Consider the following 24727-nt stretch of genomic DNA (forward strand, 5'->3'; position numbering starts at 1 on the left):
TATGCAGAAACAGAGAAAGGAAAAGGTCTGGAGACAAAAGGTTCATGAGATAATTTAAGTTAAGAAAAGCTGGTTAGAAACAAGTCAAGCTAAGGTCGGGTATTTATAATTAAGACTAAGTCTCCATGTGTGTTTATTTGGGAGCTGGGTGGTGAGGCCCCCCAAAGAGTAAAAAACAACCAACTACAGAAACAAGAACAACTTGTGGGACTTGGTTCTCTCCTTCCACCATGTGCATCCCAGGAACCAAACTCACCATGTCAGGTGGTATCTGTACCTTTACAAGCTTAGCCACCACGCTGGTGCTACGGGAGACAGTCTTGACAAAGAAGGGCAAGTATTCACTTTAAGTTTAATGACTTCCCATTTAATGAGTTCCCTCTTTAATTATGTCTTTAACTTTAGTTTAAAATTCTGGCCTCCAATGCTGAAAGTGAATGCTTAATACACTATCAAACTTTTCTAGGAAATAAATAGATGTTACCATAAAGATCTGACTTGGTATCAAACACCAAGGTCCCTGAAGAGTCCATCAAAGGGGATCAAAAGAGAAGAGACAAGGAAGTGAAGAAACTTTCCTCAGGGGAGTATGGTTGGCCTCGGGAACCTCCTTACTGACTGAAGTGTTTGACAGTGAGGCCCTTCCTTCTTACTAAATTTTAAACTCATGTTAAGCCTGAATTTGTGTGTGTGTGTGTGTGTGTGTGTGTGTGTGTACACGTGCACGCACATGCGCATACACGTGCATACACGTTTTTTTTCTCCTTTTTAGTTTCTAGTTATGTGGTGGTTTGAAAGAAAATGGTCCCCAAAGGGAGTGGGACTATTAGGAGGTGTGGCCTTGTTGGAGGAAGTGTGTCATTGTGGGGGCGGGCTTTGAGGTCTCTTTCTCAAGCTTCCCTCAGCGTGACAGTCAGTCTACTTCCTGTTGTCTGCAAGATGCAGAATTCTCATTTCCAGCACCATGTCTGCCTGCACGCTGCCATGCTCCCCACCATGATGATAATGGACTGAACCTTTGAACTAAGTCACCCCTATTAAATGTTTTCCTTATAAGAGTTGCCGTGGTCATTGTATTTTTGTCACAGGAATAGAAACCTTAACTAAGACAAGTTATTTTGCTTGAAAAAAAATCTTCTTTTTCCTCCTTTGTTTGCCTTTCGTTTTCTGCTTTGAGACAGGTTCTCATGTACCCCAAGATAAATTGCTTTAAAAAAATTAATCTAGTAATTCCCTGTTTAATTCCTATAATCCACAGACTTTTGAGTTTTTGGTGTATTTGACTAAAACAAACAAACAAAAATCTGTACAAGTTAAAATGACAATAACCACTACTTGGGTAGGATGCAGGGGGGAGGAGGTGGAGGTGGATTTGATCAAAACAAATTATATTCTCTGATAAAATTCTCAAGCATTATAACTTTGCTCCTTTCTTTTATCTTCTCATTTGTTTCCTTCACTTGCTTCCTCTGGTATTACTTGCTACAATTACTAAGTCAACAGAGAGACGTGGTAATGGTGCTTTTAATAGAGCAACACTGAACACATGTTTTGTTTTAAAGAGAATTCCTGATTTCAGTATTTGTTATGCACAGGAGGTCTGGTGGAGACCTGTTCCTCTCACGACATCAAGGTAAAGCAGTTTATTCACAGTTCTAATTGGATAGAACTTATTATAGATAGATATGATTAGCTGTCCATCTTCATTCACTGAAATAATGAAATTTTCTTGTAGCTAATACGTGAAATATGAGTTCTTGTCTTTTTTAATGTTTAACCAATCTTGTGTTCTTTGCACAGGCATACCTTGGTCATGATACATCATATCTTAAGTTATATTTCTGGATTTGGCTTGCTAATATTTAATGTTTATATTTAGCAGTTTTTCTATCAACTGGATTTTCAAGGTCTGAGCCTTGAGATCATTCCTAAGTCAGCTGATTTCCTTCTGAAGTAGGTCTTTTAGAAATAAAATTGAAGGGTCATTGGTTGAAAATATCTATATTTTGCTTGTCTGAAATATAATTTTTCTTTATTTTGTGTTTTATTCATGTTTTCTTTTGAGACAATTCTTCTTGAGTAGCCCAGGCTGGTCTCGAACTTGTGGTCCTGCAGCTTCTGCTTCCTGAGGGGTGGGGCTGCAGGTGACAATCGTCTTTCTCATTCTTAAAGGCACTGCTGCTAAGGGCCAATAGATGGACTGTAGATGGATTTTCTTTGGGCCATCAGCTCACAAAAAAATGACATGGAGATTTCTTATTAATTATGAAAACAGCCTATAGCTTATGCTTATTTCTAACTAGCTCTTACAACTTAAATCAACCCATTTCTATTCATCTACCTGCTGCCACACGGCTCATGTCTTTTATCTTTCCTCCAACATGTTTTGTTCCCTCTGTGTCTGGTTGGTGACTCCACCTTGTCTTTCTTCTTCCCTGAGACCTCTGTCTCCCCAGAAGTCCTGCCTCACCTCTTCCTGCCTAGATTGGCCATTCACCTCTTTATTGAACCAATCATAGTGATATATCTTCACACAGTGTAAAGGAATATTCCACAAAAGTGGACAGTTTATTTTCTCTCAATATTTTAAAGTTATTGTACTGATACCTTCTGGCTTCCACTTCATGATTTTACCACATATTTTTTAATGGATAATTCTATTTTTATTTATTTGTTTGGAAATATCTAGACTTTTAAATCACCTGCTTTTTAATGCAGTGATCCTATTTCTGGATATTTATCTAAATATTATAATAGGTAAAAATGAATCAACACATCAGGTAGTTCACTGTGTCATTATTGAAAAATCTTAACTTATTATAATTCAATCTAAACTCTAGCTTTCTTTTTTTTTTTTCTTTTTGGTTTTTCGAGTCAGGGTTTCTCTGTGTAGCTTTGGCACCTCTCAAACTCACAGAGATCCGCCTGCCTCTCTCTCACATGTGGGATTAAAGGTGTGTGCCACCACCGCCCAGCTAACTCTTGCTTTCTTAAACAGGGAGCTTTCCCTGTTTCCAGAACTAGCTGGTTATAAATAATCTAACCACTGCTGACCATAAAATTTCACCTAACTCTCATCCCCTTGGTACTTGGTTTGACAAGGTATACTTTGTGGTCAAATATGTTTCAGTCAGGTGATAAGATTCCAAGAGAGAAAGTGTAAGTGACCACTGGGATTCTCATACTTACAGGGTGTTGTGAAAAAAAGAAAAACAAAACACTAAATCACAGACTTGTGACCCCAGAACTTGGGCCACCAAGACAGGAGACCACAAGTTTCAGGCCAGTGCAGACTACACAGTGAGATCCCGTCTCAAAACAAAATGAAAGTAACAAACAACTGCGAACAGTATTAAGAGGAGCAAAGAGTTTTTTAAAGGAGTGCGAATTCTTTGGCGCAGCTGCTGCCGCCGAGGCGGCCATGTCACCCACGGGCAGCAGCGACCCCCTCTGAGGTTGTTCTGTCGGCCCCCAGGCTCAGCGACCCCCTCTGCGGTTGTACTGTCAGCTCCCAGGCTCACTCAGAAGCTAGCACTTGCGTGTTTCTGTTGTGTTTTTAGGAAGGTGATCCATTATTTGAGCAATGGTTTACAGTCTTTCGGCCCAGCATTACCACTGTTGGAGCTTGCCAGTTAGAATCCACACAATGTGGTGCTATTGTGTTCCCCAAAATATTGTGCATCCTAATAAACTTATCTGGGGTCAGAGAACAGAACAGGCACTAGACAGACATAGAGGCCAGAAAATGGTGGCACACACGCCTTTAATCTTAGCATTCCAGAGGCAGAGATGCGCCTGGATCTCTGTGAGTTCAAAGCCACACTGGAAACAGCCAGGCATGGTAACAAGAGCCTTTAATCCCAGGAAGTGATGGCAGGAAGCAGAAAGGTATTTAAGGCATGAGGATGAGAAACTAGAGCCTGGCTAAGCTTTTAGGCTTTTGAGCAGCACAGTTCAGTTGAGAGGCATCCAGTCTGAGGAAACAGGATCTGCTGAGGAATTGGCGAGGTGAGACTGTGGCTTGTTCGGCTTCTCTGATCTTCCAGTGTTGACCCAGTACCTGGCTCCAGGTTTGTTTTTATTAATAAGAACTTTTAAGATTCATGCTACAACACAATGTATAGAATACATAGGACGCAGCCTTCTGGGACTTCTTTTGATTAGGTCTTTATCATGTTTCATTGTTTCATGATATTTATAAAAACTTTAAGATGAATAAAGTAGTTAAGACAACTTCCAGCCTCGGAGCTATGCAGGACTTGCTGTAAAGGGACATCTGGAACGCCCCATGACCTGCTTGCTGTCAACACTACCATGGTGGTGGCCACCTAGGCTCTGGCTGGAGTTAGGCTCTGCAGCAAGAACTTAATTAACTAAGACGATCCACAGTTCCCATCTGTAACTTCCCCTTGTCCACCCCAGGTCTCCTTCAGTTGTCTATGGAACATGTATAACCCCTCTAAGAAAACAGACTCTAAATATTTGAAGCTGAAACAGTATCATCCTAAGAATCGTGAACTATAGAGATGCTCAGGATGGACATTTTGATTTCAGGGCTTTTCAAGGAAATCTATCTGAAGTAAGTTTAACCTCCTGTTCTAATGATGAAGCTCAGCTGTGGATGCCACTGCCACCCCAGGGTCCAGGAAGCAAGGCAGAGAACTCATACAGACCAGTGTTATTGAGGTACTGAGCAAAGATAGTACAGAAAAACCATCATTTTCAGAGATGGAAAATAATATTTGACAATTACACAGTGTAAAATAGAGGGGCTTTGAGATCTGTTAAAACTCTTTTTTTTTTTTTTTTTTTTTGGTTTTTTTTTTTTTGGTTTTTTTTTTTGGTTTTTCGAGACAGGGTTTCTCTGTGTAGCTTTGCGCCTTTCCTGGAGCTCACTTGGTAGCCCAGACTGGCCTCGAACTCACAGAGATCCGCCTGGCTCTGCCTCCCGAGTGCTGGGATTAAAGGCGTGCGCCACCAACGCCCGGCGAGATCTGTTAAAACTCTTGATGGAAAATTATTAAATTTGTTTTCTATAATTGTGGGAAGGCTAATGAATTAGAATATATTAGATAATGAATTTGTATGCATAACCTTTAGGTTCTCACTGTCTCTCAGGCTGGCCTGGAACTGGAACTTGCGATGTCAACTCCACTGGCATGGAACCCATAAAGATCTGCTTGCCTCACTCCTGCCCCTGGGTGCTGGGATTAAGGCAGTGCACCACACGCCTGGCCTTTTTACCCACATTATAATAAAATACCTGTATTGCTTGGTTTAGTTCTGACAAGGATACATACAAATAGTGTTAAAGGATAATTTAAGTGTGGTAAATTTTTGTAAGGTTTGAAAATTAGTTTTATTTCTCAAAAATGTCTGGAATTCCAATACTGAGAGTCAACTAGCTACCCAGATCTTGTCAGGAAGTCAGACAAGATCAGTGTGGAGGAGTGGATGCTTCTGGCCTCTTCCTGCCTCCTCTCCTCACCCTCCCTCTCTCTTCCATGATTTCCCTCTGACACCGTCTATCACTGATCTACTTCAGGAGCTGCCCCAAGCCCAAACACCACTAAACCTTCCTTTAACCCCAGAGCTGGGGAGCAGAGGAGAACTGGACAGTCCTGAGAGATAGCGTGATGACTGCACATAATGGGCAGCCATGATGGGGACTCTAAGTCCTGTACTGGAGTTACGGAAGGTGGCAAAGGACTGGATGGGCTGTACTGGGTCTGTAGCCTCACTCCCTATTTTCTTAGTCTTTGGTGTTCCCTAGCAACAAAAGCAAAGAATCCATTTAGAAAATGCTTTCCAGAACATTCCATCTAGCTACTAGTCAAGCCACTTAAGTTTATGTGATCAAGTGACTGAAATTCAAGGAGATTTGTCATTGGCTGCAAAAGAACTGAAAGAACATGGCTTGATATGTATATTGCTAAAGTCTGAAGTGACGGATTCCACTTCCACCACAAGTAGGCATGGCTTTCAGGATGAATTAGTAGTCTCCACATCTCACTGTGAACTGCCAGTGTTGCTAGGGAAACTGATAATTATGTGGAAAAATGGAGGGTACAGAATAGAAAAGGGTTCAGAAGAAATGTAAGGTTTTGATCCAAATCAGCATGTTAATAGTACAGTTTGTTGATCTTCTGTAGTCAAACAATTTAATAAATACCATTAATTATATGTTTGACAAGACACCGATTTCCAAACTGAAAGGCATGAATAACAGGGAAAAGCTACAGGGTACTGATCAAAGCCTGAGTATACCACAGCAAGACCCTGTATTTAATAAACTACAATTAAACCTCAAACACTCATGAAGGTGAAAATCTCCACACTGGCTCGATTTCTGCGACTTCTCTTTGGACTTCAATCGAATGCCTTTTCCAGGTACAAAAACTGTAGCTGCACTTGCTAACAGCATCACTTACCTATGCCTCCCAGTCACATGGTGCCAAGCACCCTTGGTAAGCTGGAGGGTGGCTGTCACCACTTTTATAGTCCACACCATAAGGCCAACCCAGAGCAGCTGGGGACCCTCCCAAGGCATAGCCCTCAACGGTGAACCCTTGAGGCTCTTCCCTGGCAACTCCCTTGAGGCATTACTTATAAGCTACCCCTTACTTAGACACAACCCAGAAAAAAAAAAATGACATAAACCCAGTAAGCGCACTCGAATCTTCATTTAAATGAACATTTTTTGATTCTTTGCACTTTTAAGGATTAAGAAGTTACTTCTGAAGTTAATGATACAATATAAACAGCTGCTTATCAGAAACATCTTCTGGAAATGTCTATGCATCTGTGTGTGTATATGTGTGTGCATGTTTGTGTGTGTGTACGTACATGTGTGAATGAGTGAGTGAATGTGCCAGTGTGTACAAACGTGTGCTGTGGTCAGGAAGCACTACCTTATTTGATTTTAGAAGAGGTCTCTCAGTGAACCTGGAGCTGTGATCTAGCTGGGCTGGCTGGATGGCAAGCCCCAGCAACACTCTATCTCTTGCTCCTCGTCCTGGCGCTGGGATTATGGGTGCACAGCACGTGGCTTTCCACGTGAGTGCTGGGGATCCGAACCCAGGTCCTCAGGCCTGTGTAGCGAACACTTTACCCACTGGGCCATCTCCCCCGCCCCGAGAAGATCTTAACAGGAGAGAAAGTGTCAAAAAACAAAACAGCTCATAATTGAGAGTTTTGCTCTAAGTCGTACTAGTGTGCTGCCAGGTCACTGTGACGCTGCTCGTGGAGCTCCTTCCTTCTCTTCAAGCACTCTGTATGTTCATGTAAAATGAAGCAACCGAAGTCTTCCAGTCTCCATATTTATGTGTACACATGCTCTTACATTTTTAATGTAAGAATGCACTATTTAAATGGAACACTCATTCATATGGATATATACATAAACTCTATGTATAGAATGTGAATGTTCGAGAACATATAAGTGACACCCGGATCGTGGGTGTGTCTGATGCTATCTGTGTTCTCTACTTATTTGGTTTTTGGCAAGATGGACATGGGGAGTACAAGTAGGACCCTAGATAAAGAACAGAACTGAAGAGACTATCTTAACTGAGTCTGGAAAGCTTGAAACAGGTGGCCAGCCCTCTGATGCATGGGCAAGATATTTATTCTAAGGGTGGGGACTAGAAGGAAAGGACTATTATCTCCAATGCAGTCTACTAAGTGCCTTTACTTATGACACTTTAAAGATAACACTTGCGGTTGCCTTTAGTTGGAACTCTGTCATTTACACTGAAGCGTTTATGTCTGGTATGAGCTGAATGACAGGCTCTTATCCAGACAAGCCTTAGAAGGTGGTTTGAGTTTGGGGATCTCCAAGTCAGAAAAAGAACTTAAGTCCTGATTACACTGTCAGCAACAATGACATGCGAGGTGAGGAGGGACCAACCTTGATTCAAGCCGTCCTGACAGGACGTTTGCCTGACTTCCATATTCTCCATAGTGTCTCCTTTTGAGACGTCTCCAGGAGATGTTCTCCTCTCAAAGATGTTGTTGTTGTTGTTAACTTGAGTCCCATTTTGCTTCAGTAGTCTGAACACCTCAGCCTCCAGATCTCTAATCTAGAAAACAAAAAGCCATTCGGAAATTGGAATGTCCCACATTCCTCTGGGCAGAGCCGCCTCACCTCATTGTGTAGTGGCTTTGAAAATCCTACTCACCCGGACTTGCAAGCCTTGGACCTCCACCAGATGAGCCTTCTCCACCTCCTCCAGCTTCTTCCTTTCCACTTCCTGTCTCTTGATGAAATCGAGCTCTCTTAAGAAGAAAATAGGTTCAATTGTAGACAACTTTCAGTAAGTGAGGAAGGGTGGACATTCTTACAGAAGTTCAGTGGGACAGACACCTAGAGAGCTATTGAAATAAATCTCAAGTATAGCTCATGGAGAAGTTTATGGCAACGAAAGAAAAGACACCTTTAATGACGTAATCACAAATACAGGAAGCGTTCTGATTTTTCTAAGTATGCTGTCATCTGGACTGCCTGATTGGGAGCAAGCACACTCATGTGGACAGGAGTGACTGTACTAATGACTCCGTGGGGAATTCAGTGGTGATAATTTCCTGTCAGTAGAAACGATTCTCTATTTCCAATACATAAGGCAACAGATGGAAGGAGATGGGGAGAGCTGAAAAGAGGTCGTTCCGGAGAGAAGGGGGGGGATATGACATGATCCCTCACACCTTCATGGGTAATACTGGAGAAGGGGAGGCCCCTCCATTCTGAGAGCTTCTGGTAGAATATGCAAATCTGGTCATTTCTTAGAGATCGATACCGTGTTGTTAGCAAAAAGTTACAATGGTAATGTATTGATTGAGTTCACAGTGACAAATAACTACTATCCTCTTTTAAACAACCCATTGTCACTATCTGTTTCAACTATTAAAATATTATTTCTAAGACAGGAAAGAAATGTGATGACTGTGACACACATATTTAGCCTCTAAGGCTTGTCACAGAAAACCACGAAAGGTACTTGGTCTAGTGAGTCAGAAATAACTCATGAAAATCTCTCTTGGCTCGCGCTCTAAGATTACATCCAGGCCCGAGAGGCGAGGGAAACCAGCTGTAGCTCAGAAGAGAGCTGCTGAAATTTCATACCAGGGTGTGCTCAGGGCCTGCTTCACTGTTGTGACCTGGGGCCCTGAGAGCAGAGGGTGAGAAACGCAGAGGCAGGGTGGGAGGTCTTGCAGTCCGTGTTTACACATCTACAGAGGCAGGGCCTGGGTCACTGATTCTAAGGGACCCAGACAGAGGCAGCCCCCCCCCCCCCCCATGCTCCAGCTGCTCTTCTGCATGTAGCACCTCCAACTGTCAGCCCAGCATCCTGGACAGCTCCAGCTGCACGGCTGGTTTCTAAAACATAGAGAAGATTCCAAGAAGAACCAAGATGTGCAAGTGTTTGAATAGTTACTATCAAAAACCAAGGAGAAGTCAATTGATAACACCCGAAATAAATTCCCATGAGAAAAAGTTGCTCCCCTAATCTGTGGTGACTGTGGTCTGAAAAGGAAGGCCCAGCCTGACCTCTCACACCTCTAAACAGTATCAAGCACTGGGGATGTGCCTTCTTCAGACACACCCCTGTTCCAACTGCTATTTGGATCACTGGGGAACGCTTACTTTTGTTGAAAGTCCTTGATCAACTTCTTTGCTTTGTTGTATTTCTTTTCCAAGGCCTGGTACTGGCTTTGAGTCTCTTTGAGATGCTCATTCACGGTGTGACACAATGTCTGTGCCTCGATCCAGTAGCTCTCCAGCTTCAGCATTCTTTCTTTATTCTCCTCAATATTCTGTTGAAGTTGGGTTTTTTCTAGTTCCCACCTTACTTTCTCATTTTCTGCTGCTTGCAGCTGGAGAAAACAAATGTCAAGGCAAAAGTAATTTAGGTGTGTCTGCAGCAACTACTGCGTCACACTATTTCAGCTTGTCTTCAATACAGTACTATTGTTGGCTACGCTCAGCCATCAAAACAGCTCGAGATGAGCAGAGCAACAATGCTTTCCATATCCATAGTGGATAATATGGAAGGCTTGAAGAAAGGGAACGATTTGCTCGAGGTTCCCCATCTGATACGTGATGAGACACAAATCAGATTCCAAGTCCCATGAACTTTCTTTGAAATACTGCAAGCAGGAAAAGACGTCCAGCACATCACCGATGCAGTCCAATCTATGTCAACACGTGTCCTTTGAGAGCATGGTAAGTAAAATGCAGGACGATCAGTTGAAAATTAACTGAAAGGGAGTAGGGCTCGGCAAGGAGAGGAAGGGAGGGGCCAGTGGTTCTCAGCCTCCCTAAAGCTACGTCCTTTAACACAGTTCCTCATGTTGTGCTGACCACCCCACCAACTGAATTATTTTCATCACTACTTCATAGCTGCAATTTTGCTACTTTGTGAATTGTAAATACCTGTGTTTTCTGATGGTCTTGGGGGGACCCTGCGGATGGGTCATTCTGAGACCCAAGGGCTGAGAACCACTGCACTAATGGCTAAGAAGGGACTTAGTCATTCAGCTGACATTTGAATTATTTTCCTTCAAACTTAGACAAGTGGTCCAAGTTTCTGAGAGTCCAGGTTAGCATCTACACAAAGCACCCATGCTCTCACAGCTCAGCATCCTTGCCACACTTCCTGGGCATCGTTATCATCTGACAAGTGTGAGCCTCTCTTCCTGTGCTTTTAACCCTTTAGAGGATACCATTAGGTTCCCGATTTCAATGGACATGAATAGTCTGTCACTCAATATATTCCAGGGAGTGTTATAAATGGCTAGATCTTTATAAACCTTAATATACACAAAGCATAAAAAAAAAGGCTAAGTAAAGATGTAAATGGCTGTCTGATTCATCTAACTCTCTGCAATGGATCAGAAAGATAGCTTTGTGTTGTTATTGTCTCCAGGTACTCTTAGGAATATGGGGCGCGGTTTTCTCTAGGCCTCCCGGCTGAATTCGCGTGCAGGAGAGAGGAAACCCGTCTGGCTTTGCTGTTGACACATGTTCAGATGAGGTTTAAAGGGCACTAAGAACAGCCACCTGCCCGGCAAGCTGCTGCTCTGTCAGCCTTCTCTGCTTTCTTTAACTTACCAGTGTTCAAAATGAAAACATTCTGAAAGCACATAGCATTGAACAAATAGAAATACACATTCACACAAATATATACTTATATATCACAGGTATAGTTTGGTGAAAAAATTTTACTAAATACATTTGGACAAGAGGTTACAAAGTAAAAATTGCTTTGAAATGAGGAAATCTATTTAACATGGATAATAATCACAATTACATATTTTCAGGTGTCATATCATATACCAATGTAGGAAGAAAAATATAAAATAGCAATTTTTAGTCTTTTCTAAATTGAATCTTCATAGTCAAATTCCTATGCCTGTCTAGGAGAGCATTTGTAAACACAGGGGCCCCTTTTCCCTATTTGTAACCAACAGTTTCAGAAGATCAGCTTTTCAGCTTCAAGAAACAGTTCTCGGGTAGAAAGGACTCAGTTTTTACTGCTTCTGTAATTAAGTGACGTTTTATAGCAGCTGTTTATGTACCAGCCACTGCTAACTTAGAACTTAAGATTCACAGTGCGAGGCTGGCACCATGAAGGATGTATAAACCAGCTTTCACTACAGAGCTCCAGAGCATGCATATTAGTCGAGAAGACCGTTTAACCAAAGTAGCCCAGCTAATTCATCTCCATTTAAAGTGCATGGAAAATCCAAAATAAGCATTCACTGTGAATGAGAAAACAGATCACTAGCGGTGGGGAAAATTATTATCGCAATTTTTAAAAGATCATGGAAGTAATACAGCATAATTTGAAAGGAAGTGAAAAGTATTTTTAAATCTCTAAAAATATACATTTTTATAACTAAACACAATAGCTAGAAGTGTATTTTGTACAAGAATTTCGCAGTTTACTTTGATGTCTCATTTCATATAGATTAAAAATATAGTTTTTATTAATATATTTTCTCTTCAACAAATTTAAATAATGCAAACTATGTCTCAAGATTTCCAGTAGCCCCTGAATCTAAATCAGTTATACAGTATCAGAGAGTGAGTTTATAATATTTAATTCTTAGACATGGGAAGTTTTTTTCTAAAAAGCAATTAATGTGCCACATTAAAACAATACATTGCTTCTATAATTTAGCTAAAAATAAATCTATTTATTATAAGGTAAATGACATAGAGGAGATTTGATATACCAGCTTGTACTTAAAAAATTAGTACATAGTTCAGGTGCTTGAGCCATTAAAAATATTATTTTTTGAAGAAATTTCAGAGAGAATATGACTAAGTATAAATCTTTCAGCTATGAAGTGCTGTGTGGCGTTCACTGGGGTGTGTGCAGTGTGCTTGCTCCCCAGAAGATCTGTCTGTGCACTTAATGGTGGAAATGAAACTCTCATGTAAATATGCTCCCAAACGCACAGGAGCAAATCCCTTAGTCCTAGGCTTCGAACTCCTCAGAGTATCTGAAGTTTAAAGAGTACAATTCAAACACCACGTTGCGGTGCTTACCTTGGTCTTCAATTTTTGAATCTCTGCTTCTGTAACTGCATGTTTGATTTGCAACTGAAAATTGAAAAGAAAAAAATTCTCAACTAAGAGTGTTTCTATATTTTTAAAGACTCAGCAGCGAGAAGAATATCTTATGACACAATAAAAATCCTAGGAAACTGCTGCAGTGCAGCAGTTTGTAAATTACAATGTCTAGCGTGTAAAATGACTCACTGGGTGCAAACTAATTAAACACAGGGTTTATGGCTCACAGTCCCTAACATCCGATTAAGTTACCAGTTTAATTGCTCAGAGGCCAAAGAAAAGAAAACCCATTTCTTGGCCTCTGCGGCTCTTCCTTTATGATCTGAGCGTCCTGGGGCTGTTTCCTTGCTGAGGCTGGCCCATTGAACGGCTAGAGCCAGCCAGTCAACAGGCCGGGCATAGCGTGAAGATTCAGTCCCGCATCTTGCAGAAAGGTGGCGCTGTGGCTCTGTGAGTCGCTCTCACATCCCGCAGAGCAGCTCTGCTGCGGAGGAAGGAGGGGACGCAGCTGAGAGCTCCGGGTTTGTTTTTTGTTTTTCCTCCTTCTTCTTTTTAACCGCGGGAAAGGTACAGATTCAGATTTCTGCCCTCCAAAATATCTACTTGTATGGAGACTCCAACCTCAAAAAGCATTTTCTACAACATAATAGTCGCCTTTACCATCTGTTTGCTCGGCTCCCCTCCCCCCACGGTTTTCTTTGTAAGGAGGGGTCTTCAATGCGTCATTCATTTCTTTAAGGGCTAACCGGCCTCCCTGAACTTAAGGAAAACACTTTATAGGTTCACAATTTGCTCTCTGAAATCCCTGGGAAAGGAGGTTTTTGAAATTCCCAATTCTCCCCGCACCCTCATCATCTGCGTTTTGCCCACTGGAGGGTCTGGGAAGGGTCCTCTGCAACCAAACCCACGAAGTGATGCACCCAGCTTCTTCTGGTTACATTGTTTACTTCGAGTTGGTTTAACACAAATTTACTAAAGACACCCCCTCACTCCTCACCCCCCCTTTTTTGGTCCACAGTACTTTGGAATTAGAACTGTCCAGGAAGGACTATAATCTTATGCTATTACTACAACCAAGTAAATTTAATGCAGTTTACCAGTCAGCCAAGGAATGGCTGAGGGAAGGGCCTTGAATTACAACGGGAAGTAGGGAAGTAATCTTTGCAGTCCACAGCACCTTCTAAATGGCTTGCATGTCCTTGGCTTTACTGGCCTGCTGGGGCACGTGGAAGGATAATAAGGGAAAGAAGGGAGAATCAAAAGAGGTTGGACCAAACACCCAGGATGCAGCTGACTAACAGTCAGAGGTTGGAGTTGTCAGATCGGTGCACCAAGGTCCCCCTTAGTCTTTGTCAGGCCCTGCTAAGGACAGTGCAGGCAGCCCTGCTGCAGCCCAGCTGTGGAGGGTGACCTCAACACTGTTTTAACATGGGCTGAGGACCTCTTCCAGGGCTCATTTTCACTCTTTCTGAACTGAGATGCCCAGGGTTCTGCGTCTCTTGTTCATACCATTGGCCTAGTGGTCACCTCACCCAGCTGCCTTTAGCAGATGCCCAGAGTGTGAGTGCGCCAGACAAGGAAGCTACAGCAGGCTTTCTCAGAGAAATCATTGGCAGAGGCCATTTGTGCTCACCGGAAATCCTGGTCTAGATAGGTCTTCCAGATGCGACAATGCCAGGACACCCAGGCTCAGTACCCACAGGGCCCTCTAACTATAAGCCCACGGTGAGCACAGTGATCTAGAGCACAGTGATGTGCCTGAGTTGGGGAAGGAGGCTCAGAAAAGAGAATCAACCTGTCTAGTTGTAAAACAAATCAACACTGAATTAGATTAGAACTTGGATGTCTGGGTTCTGATCTTGTGCCATTTCTCTTTGAAAAAAAAAAAAAAAGATGAACTTTATAAACACCCATCGAGGAGGGGCTCTCTGCAAGATGGCTGTGAAGGCAAAATGTCCTCTCCAGTAAAGTCACGCTAACATCTCCTGCCAATGAGAACTAAAGCCATAAAAGGTCAAAAGTATTTAGACATTGAAGATATTCTTTATATACAACATGGAGACATATATACAACTACAAGGAATTGTTTTACAGATGTATTATATTGTTTGAGAATAAAGCAACTCCAAGGCCTAGATGATCACCCCCATCCATTATTGACAAGAATATCTACTGTTTGATGCTTAAAACATATTAATATGAAAAGTTAGGCTGCTCAAATTTATAGTGTTTGTTGTGTGCATGATATGCAGTAGGAATACTGCTTAACCTCTCCCCTACACTTTTCTCCCATGTAAAATGCACTTCCTCATAATTTATGACCACCCTTACTGGGACACTAAATGAGATCATCCATGTAAGGCATTTCAAGCACCATGGCTGAGTAAGAGTTATCAATAAAGTCAGCCGGGACCTGAGAAAACCACCTAAAGCATGCCAATGTGATTACCCCATCTCACTTCCCATTTAACAGTGTTAAATGACCCCTGCAATCCAACACTTAGACAGCAGAGGCAGGAGGATTGCTGCAAGTTCAAGGCCAGTCTGGTCTGCATAGCCAGTTCCAGGCCAATAAAAGCACCACAATGACATTCAGGAAAATGAAACAAAAGGCATTAAATGGCCTACCCAAAGCCACTCCTGAAAGGCAAGCACATCTGGTTCCATTCAAAGAGTCAGCTCCCTAGTGAGCACTGCATTATGGGTAAATGCCAGACACCATTTTCTTAAGGACTAGCTCCGGTAGAGTGAAGGCATATGGCCTTCCTCTTCGTGGAGCTTTAGACTTCTTTGCTCACAGCACTCGTGACCTTTGTCAGTTGCTTATCCACACCTCAGTTTTCCAGAAGAAAAAATAAAAGGACAAGATAGAAAGAGCTCCCAGCATCACCCACATACTTCCACATTTGGCAGCTAATGGGGGAAAAAATGGGCCAGGCATATTGGCCATGCTCAGAGTTCAGAAATTCCTATTGCAAGCACCTTCTCCTTATGGGGTACATACTAGGTTAGTACCCCAAACTGTGGACGAATCTAGGGAGAAATGTGAGTAGCCCAAACTGGTCTCTGGTTAGCTTGACACTCTATTCTCACCAAAATAGGTAAGAGAAGAGGGCTGACCACATTCGCAGTGAGGTAGCGCCAACCAGTGAGAGCTTAGTGTCAGGAGAGAGCAGTAGATCCTTCAGGTACAGAATGAACTGTGAAAATCTGGACATCATTCATACGATAAGCAACAACTACTGTACGGTTTCCTAGTTGACACAAGGCCTGAAATTACAGTTATGTGGGTATTTCAATCTTGGGTGCAATGGACCTTTCAAAGAATTTTTACGTATCCATCACTATTAACAGGAAAGGCATAAAAACATACAATTTGAACTTTTTCAGTTTACACAGAAAAACACTGTACAAAAGACTTTAAATAGTAGAGGTTGCCAAAGCCAGTCTGTAGAAATCTCAGCCCACAGTTCTGCTAATATGGGGTTATTTATTTACTTACTTACTTACTTACTTACTTATTTATTTATTTATTTATTTTTACATGGCAGGAGCCTGCCTGTTTTTCTTCAGCCTCCTATATTACTGCAAATGGCTCTGGGAGTGAGCAAATCAGATTCTGTTCAAATCATTGCTCAGATGAGAAAGAGGCTCAGAGACGTCACACTGCATCCTGGAGTGTCCCCTGGGAGAAAGAGGTGCAGGACAAACAACCCCAGGCCTGACTCCTCTACCTCTCCTGCCCATCAGCTTGCCTAGCTGGCTTCCCCGATGCAATTATTTCTCATTCAATCCTTATAAAAAGCATCTCAAGGTGCATGTGATCATCACTGCCCTAGATGAGGAATCATGGCTCTGACTGGGCGGTCTCTGAGGATCCTGACACAGAGTGTAAACGGGGGGGGGGGGGGGGGGAGTGTTACCGGCATCCGGGGAGTAGGCTCAGTGGCCAAAGTGTTCACTGTGTGAGCATGAGGGCCTGAGCGAGGGGCGCCAGCACCCATGGGACAGACCAAGAGTTCTATGTACACGTGTAACTGGCTCCCAAGGTGAAACAAGAGGATCTTGGGGTTCACTGGCCAGCCAGCCTAGCCCTGACTGTGAACCCCAGATTCAGTGAGAATCCCTTTTTCAAACATTAAGGGGCAGAGTCACAGAGGAAGGCATCCATTGTTGACCTCTGACCTCCATATGGTGCATGAGTGAGCATCCCAATACACACAGAAAAGCTGGCCTCCATATGGTGCAAGAGTGAGCACCCCAATACGTACAGAAAAGAAACATTAAAAATAGGAAAGCAACTTAGAATATGTTCATTACTAAACTGATGTTTAGTTAGGGACACAACATGTCGGGTACATAGTCACCGAGGCCACATGAACGTGGCAGAGTCGACCTTTGAAGTATCTATGTATGACTTTCAGAGCTCATATTCTGCAGGTGATGTTGAAGGCATGCAGGGAGAATGTGCTCCTGGCTGGCTCCATTGGGCTTTTTCTCCTATAATTAGGCCAGAGGGTCTCGGGCTTTCTTATCTTCTGTATCCAAACTAGCCAAGACTGGCTGAAGACTCCTGTTCCACAGGGAAGACTGTGCTGTGCCAAGGGGTGAGGGAACTCAGCAGACGCACGTGACTAGAAGGCTGAGTGTCTTCCTCCTGGTGCCTCCCCAAAAGGTTGCAGGCCTATGTCCTACCTTGTGAGCTCAGGCTCTGCCATCTCCCCTGTCAGCTGCGACACAAATGTACAATTCCACAATGAGCAGGAAGTCTCACTTCACATTCTGTAGGTGTGCTGCTGTGTGGAGGCTGTTTATTGCTTTCAATAAGATGAACACGGAATCAAAATGGCCATATGTGACCACCAAAAATGGGCAGCTGCAGGCAGGAAGTTAATCAGCTTCAATGGCTGTACTCTATTTAGCCTGTGCAGGCATGGAAAATATTTTTTGAAGTGAAACACGTTATCTTTGCAGGCGAGATTTAAGAGTGTTCTGAAAGCAGACATTTTCTAATCAGATAAGCACAACATTCTCCGCTCATGCTGCACAGGGTAGCCAGCAATGCCTGGCATTTGCACAGAACTCTGTGAGATGGTTTCAGCACTGCACAGATTTCTAAGTCTCACTTCTGCACTGGACTGAGGTCTGTTTTGTTCACAGTGAGGTGAGCTCCACAGGAGGAACTGGGGCATTTCTGCCGATACCTGATGCTGTGGAAAATGAAGCGGGGGCAAATCTTTGCCGCTTTTGTTCAAGGCTTCAGAGACGGCGTCTCTATATCAACAAAAGTGGATTTTATTTTCAGGGAACTACATATGCAAACCAAGCTGGAATTAGCCAGCTGAGTCATAACTCAACCTGACACGAAGGTCCCCACCAAGGGCAGTGTATGAAGCGCAGGGCAAGTTTCTAACAGGGCCATTCTGGGTTGGTTCTCAGAATGTGGTTATTAATGAGGAACATATTGGTTCCATCTGACAGCCAGTTATTAGAACTCCTTTAAAAATAAATATCTGTTTACTACTAAGAAGGTAACAAGTCACAGCTCCCTACTTGCTAATGGAACATTCACAAAGATGGCTTTATTTATTCTCCAGAGCATTTATAACTTTTCTAGCTTGTTTTTCACAGACTTAAATCAAATAACACAACTTTCAGACTTCGGCTTTCCCTAAAGAGGAAGGCAGATTTGTTTTCATTTCTCTGGTGCTGGAAGTCCTGGCTCCCAAGCAGTGCTGTGGGGGACCCCCCCCCCCCCCCCGCCCTGCTGAGAGGGCCCACTCTGATGCGGCCTGTCTACCTCCCACCCGGGGAAGTCAGTCATAAAACCTCTCAGCCCAAACGGCAGGAAAAAAAAACCAGTTCACAGACTCTAACGTGCTCAGGAACAGGAACCAAAGCCATTGGGTGGCTGGAGAGACCCTTGGGGTGTGGGGCTTGCTGGCCCAGTGAGCTTCAGGTCCAGTGAGAGATGTCTCAAGGGAATAAGTAGGGAAAGTGATAGACAGAGTGGGACACTGGACGTCCTCTAGCTTCCTTGTGAACTCGGGCATCTGCGCATACATGTGTGTATATACCACATATACACTCACAAGCAAACAAAACTCAAATAAAAGCAGGAGGCAAAAGTCTATCTCAGATTAAGCTAATAGTTAAAATAAGATGGCTGAAAATTAGGAGGAAGCAACTGAACAGGTAAGTGACCACCAGGCTTCATCTGGTGTCAGGACACTCTCTACTACAGCCCCGGGCTGCTGGAGAACCAGTCCACCCAGTGCAAAGGGGGACAACATCTGCTTTCCTGCCAAAGAATGCGACCTTGGGGCAGCTCACCTCCCTGCTAGCTCACATTTGTTCAGAGGCAGCTGTCAGAGCAGAGAGAGAAGGTAGGAGGGTGCTGACCGGCTGCACACCTGGAGTGTAGAACGCAGGGTCAAGGAGAGAGAGCCACACCTTTGAGGATGCACAGCATGATCTGCTTTTTCCTCATTTGTCTTGGATGAAACAGCAAGCTTTGAATTTGCAGTTACAGATTATTCGCTTGCTGAAACTACGGACCTCACTTGGAGACTTCAAAGTTAACAGAGAGGAAAACCAACTGTAAGCACAATTAGCAAATCCATGTGTCCATGGGTAAAGTTATCTTCAAGTTCCACCCGGAGATACCGGGGGAGAGAAAGAGTAATGAGCAAAAGACAAACAAGAAAAGGCTGACTACTTCCTAGGAAAGCCTTTTCTTGTACACAGTCTGGGGTACAGGGCATAAGGGAATCCAAAGTCCAAGACGTGTCTAGTGACAAAAACAGATGACAGGGCCTAAGAACCTCGGACATGGGGAAGGAGAGAGATGAAACCACCAAACAATGAATACATACTGATGACTGCTTTTAGAAATTAAACAAGACAAACAAAAAACCCCCACCCCAACAGAGACTTACAATGAACTAAAATGAGAATAAAACAATGAAAATCTAAAATAAAGTTATTATATTAGAAGGAGGAACTCAGGCTGTAGATCTGTGGCAGAATGTTAGCTCCCCTCCACCCAGTACTCTGGTAGGAGGATAGTAGGAAGAAAAAGAAGAAGAAAACCTAGGCGAGGAAGCCAACTTCTAAGAAACTGAGGCAAAAACTGCAGTAGAGCCCAAAGAGAAGAAAAGCATCGAATTCAGGCTGATATTGGGTTTTTTCTTTAAAACGTGCTTAAGGCAATGGAGCTGACCATTTAACATTTGCAGTAAAAAAAGTTGATGAAGAAAATGTCAAGCCTAGCCAATTATCATGGTGTCACGATAATTAGAACATAATTCTTGGTATGAAAAGCTCACAAAAACTATATCCACCATAAACACCTAATAAATTACTCAGAGACACTCTCTGAGAAATTAAAAACCAAAGAATCAAGAAATAATTCTTTTAAAGGAAAAACAGAAGAGCATAATATTTGCAAATATATTATAAAGCTACTGGAAATATTTTAAAAATACTTTAACAAATTTTAATATTCATTTTTCTTAAAACTCAAGATTTTATCAAACATCTTTATACAGAGACTGCAAACAGCGTTTTTGTTCTTAATTTTTAAAATTATGTGAGAATATATGTTAGAGCCTTGAAGATAACCTGGAGTAACAGCCAGCAGATATAAAAAAAACACAAACCATAAAATGAGTTAAGCATCGTAATAAATATCTTCAATAACTATTACAATAAGTTCAAACTGATGAAATTTTCTTAGTAAAAGATACAGACTCTAATGTTGTATATTTTTAGATTCCAATAAAAGAAATGTTGCAATTGCCTTTGCGAGATGTAGGTACACCCTTAACACTACAACAAAAGAGACAGTCAAATATTAACATCAAAGTATAATCTAAAAACAAAAGGAAATTATTGTTATATTTCTGTGCTTCCAATAGAACATGAAAATAGACAAAAATAATACGGAAGTATAATTAACTATAAATCCTCCACTTACTAGGTTCATGAAAAATGAATAAGGATTCAGAACACTTAAAACATATCAATTTAATCACAAATATCCATATTAATCTACAACAAACACATCATTTTTCAAACAAATTGGTATGGAAAAAATATTATTGACCACAATGTAATAAAATGCTAGATTAATAAATAAGTTACAGACTCAAAACGATTTCTCCAGTTATTCAAGTCAAAATGAAAATAAAACAGAAAAAGTGGAAATTACAGACTGTTTCCAAAGTGAAGTCAGTAAGAATCCTAACAAAGTGGGAGCTGGGCAAAGGGCACACCACCAGACAGGTTCAGTTTTAACTGCCTGCCCGTTATACAATCGAGTATGATAATAAATTAGCACACCGTGAAAAGCTGGCATATGAACGAGTAAACATGCCGCAGGAAAGCAGACGCTAGTGTTAATAAAATAAATAAATAAATAAAGGCAGATATGGCAGAATTAGGTAGGAGAAATTTTCAGGTGGGTTCAGAAAGCAAACTAACAAAGCTGTGTCCTTCCCCTCTTGAAAGCAATTTGATCTGCCTGAAGAGAGAAGGACACACATCAGGCTACTATTCATTAATTTAGGAAGAAAGGAAGAAAAAGAAAGGAAAGGAAAGGAAAGGAAAGGAAAGGAGAGGAGAGGAGAGGAGAGGGGAGGGGAGGGGAGGGGAGGGGAGGGGAGGGGAGGGGAGGGGAGGGGAGGGAAGGGAAGGAGAGAGGGAGGAAGGAAGGAAGGAAGGAAGGGAGGGAGGGAGGGAGGGAGGGAGGGAGGGAGGGAGGGAGGGAGGGAGGGAGGGAGGGAGGGAGGGAAAGAAGCTTGTGAAGGAATTCTTAAAAACTGAGCACATGGGGGCTCTGATGTTGCAAAGGTGATGGCCTGAAGCTGGGGAATGCTAGCAACGAGGAAGGAGACAGTATTTAATTGAGCTCACCTTTCCCACATAACCCTGCTAGGTGTGCACCTGGTGGTAAGTCAGCCCAGCCTGCTCCATACCCTGAAGCTGTGACCTCCTGACTGTTAATTTAACTTTGGGGCCGTGTGACAGGACCCTTTGGCGCTGCGGTAGGAAGGGAGCCATGGAGTGGGGGTAAATGGCCCTGCAGTAGCTCTGAGGTCTCATCACAGTACAGGGTTGAGGGGAGCTGGAAAGAGTCCCACTCTAACAGGCATACCTAGCGAAGACTCCTGAAACACAAAAGATGGGTGGCAACAGAAAAGATCCCAGGTCACGTGCTGTAGGCATCATTGTGCTAACGATTAAAAGCACAGATGCTGACCTGCTCCCTGTATTATACTGAGAGGGAAAACAACTTAAAATTAAGTCAAACTATTGCGAAAATAAAATAAAAAATTAACTTTTAGGCAACAGATGAAAATTTGATATTTCTGATGACAGGTAGAAAAATAAAAAAGAAACAAGAAAATATAGAAAATATAACATATTAAGCCAAGAGGGCAAAATTTCTAATAGTAAGGTGATTAAAGTACACATAAATGGACTACACTCACTAATTAAGTGATATAGAGACTCTCATAATAATGTATTTAAGAGTACAGTTCAGAAATAGGCTACTGAAAGGAAACACATTTGAATAAAAGTTTATGGAATGGATAAAAATAAACAGAAATTCAGGTGCTATGAAGGAAATGCAAGGCAAAAGAAACCCAGTGACAAGTTTTCCTATTAACCAAAACAGAAGTGGGGCCCATGTATCATGTGAGAACAGAATAATAATAATAATAATAATATCACAAGAAATCAAGATGCTATAACAATCCTGACTGTAAGTGCAGCTAATGAGAAAAATAAAATATATAAAACCAGAAGTGACGGAATTATAGGGATGGATAAAAGGGCAGCTAGTGACTTCAACATAGACCTTCTGAAACTGATAGACCAGCACAGTCAGCTATGGAAGGGGAGGAGCTCACCAGCCCTACTGCTTAATGCTGATCTACCGGCAACCAGCAGATTCTGGGAGAGTGGGATCCGGAGCACCGTGCTATAGAGACGCTGGTGAGCACGCCAGGCGCTGATGGCTAGTTCTAAACCAGAGTCACAGGGCCCTAGTTAAATCCCATAGGATACAAAACAAAACAAAACAAAACTACTGAGTATAGGAAAGATATTTGTAAGGAATAAGAGACTGGGAGAGTTTTTGGAAAACCAGAGTGAGGGGTGGGAGAAGTGACCAGAATCACTATATACACGTATGAAATTATCACAGAATAAAATTTATTAGGAAAAAATTTCAAATGAATAAAAACTTTCTCCAAAAAATTCACAAAACTCAATAATGACAGAATTTCAGGACCAGAAATTCCTGTCTTCAGTAAGCTACTTCAGTCACATCATGTTTGAAAAATGAAGAAGATTCTCTAACTCACACCCAGGCTAACATAATCTTTGTAACAGCTTTTAGTTATCCCAGTCATGTCTTTCATTGCTTATAGCTGGGCATTTATGTAACAATAAAGGATATATACAACTTTTTGAGGGGTCAGAGAAAACACTTTAAGTACATATAGCTATAAACTTTGATTAAAAGATTAGTAGTGTGAGAAAGATGTCATTTCCCCACAAATCAACTTACTAATTTGATTACAATAAAAATAACTTAAGCCAAATGTTCTCTCGAATCAGCTGAGACTAAAGTAACTTTTAAAAAAGAGAAAAGTTGGGCTAAAGATACACAGCTCAGTGGTAGAGCACGTGACTGATACTCTGTGGCCCTAGGTTTGATTCCCTAGTACAAGAAAAAAGAGAAGAAAAACATTGTGAATGCTCAGCCCTAAATGAAGCGTCTATACCCCCCTCACATACAAGGCTCAGGGAACATTGAGAAATAAGGAGTGGAAAGAATGTAAGAGCCAGAGGAATGTTGTAAGACGCTGTCACCTGGAGATGACATGGTCATTGTACTCATGAACCCTCTGCAGCTATGGTTACCTGCTCAAGATCAAAACAAGGTCAGTCAACACTGGGGCAGACAGCACTAACTGGCCTCTCTGAGTTTCCCTAGACCCCAAGGGGGATGACATGAAGGTAGGACACTGTTATACTACTAGGTGGTGTCTGAGGATAATAGGAGGGATGAGCTGGGGTGGCTATGATCAAGGTACATGGTGGACATGCATGAAATTGTTTTTTGAAAAGATTAAAAGAGAAGGAAAGTTAAGACAGTTCTTCTTTACTCTATCAGTCATTGGTGCTAATGTCTGAAGAAAATGACGAAGCCTTCTGACCAGAGGGAAACAATCCTTAATAAACATGCTAACCAAGTTGTCAATTACTTGAAGAAATCAAGTCAGGTGCACTGCACAATGAATTCTCTGTACATTCCTGACGCCAATTATTCAGTGGGTACTCAACTCCTAACTGACAAGAACTGGGCAGACAGAGGGCACAGTCTGTGAAAGAATCATGATCACAGAATCTAGTAAGAAAACATATAGTTGGCTCAAAGTAAGACTGGATAAAATAATGTCAGCTTGTGGCTTTGCCAAAGCAGTAAAACAGGTATTTTTACTTAAGCACTTAAGAGAATCCTGTAACATCAGAGTTGGAGGAGAAAAATCTATCTGGTTCTCTACATGCACACTAAGGGTTTATCCGGTGCTTCAGAAGACTGAGCTCTTCAGTTCCAAGCCCAGCCTAGCCTAGACTCCCTTGCCCGGGTGTGACTTGGGATTCAGCAGGAGGACAGCATGAGAGGGATAGGGCATCCATCACCCTTGCCCTAGATGCAATTTTCAGCAGGATTGCATCTTGCAAAGCTGTGGGTATCGAATGGCTTCTTTAGGCCGGAGGAGGGTGATGGCTTCCTGCTGTCACATTCCTTGGTGGTTCTATTAACTGTTCAAAGTCTGCTCATTGAACTCTTCAATGGAACCCTTTGGGCACGTTATTCTTATTAGAAATCTGTCTACTTCAGGAAAACAAAGAAAAACAGCTTTTTAGAAAAATAACTGCCCTAGAGGAAAGAGGTCATGACCAGGTAGCAGAGCATCTGTAAAAGTAAAAAATATACATGTAACTTTCACGTATCCTGAAATGATGCCCAAAGTTATAAACTGCTACTGTGACAAGTGACAAACGTTAAAATTGGTGACAGTAGAATGCAATCTGCTAAAACTGTGCTTTCAAATGGAAGACTCAGATAAT

At 42.2% G+C, this 24727-nt stretch overlaps 1 protein-coding gene across 12 annotated transcripts in view; it reads right to left on the reverse strand.

The window, feature by feature from the left end:
• Ppp1r9a (protein phosphatase 1 regulatory subunit 9A) overlaps positions 1–24727 on the reverse strand; it is a 268989-nt gene that overhangs the window by 41138 nt on the left and 203124 nt on the right. For 10 of the 12 annotated variants that reach the window (XM_042272774.2, XM_042272772.2, XM_006986867.4 and 7 more), the window contains 4 exons: positions 12554–12607; positions 9644–9873; positions 8181–8277; positions 7910–8081 (listed from right to left, as the gene is read on the reverse strand). In XM_042272774.2, the coding sequence (XP_042128708.1) occupies positions 7910–8081; positions 8181–8277; positions 9644–9873; positions 12554–12607 (553 nt within the window). The remainder of the gene's footprint in view (positions 1–7909; positions 8082–8180; positions 8278–9643; positions 9874–12553; positions 12608–24727) is intronic. The other 2 variants (XM_042272773.2, XM_076566226.1) reach the window with 1 other exon arrangement.

The sequence above is a fragment of the Peromyscus maniculatus genome, chromosome 3, assembly GCF_049852395.1.
Source record: "Peromyscus maniculatus bairdii isolate BWxNUB_F1_BW_parent chromosome 3, HU_Pman_BW_mat_3.1, whole genome shotgun sequence".
Classification (NCBI taxonomy): Eukaryota; Metazoa; Chordata; class Mammalia; order Rodentia; family Cricetidae; genus Peromyscus; species Peromyscus maniculatus.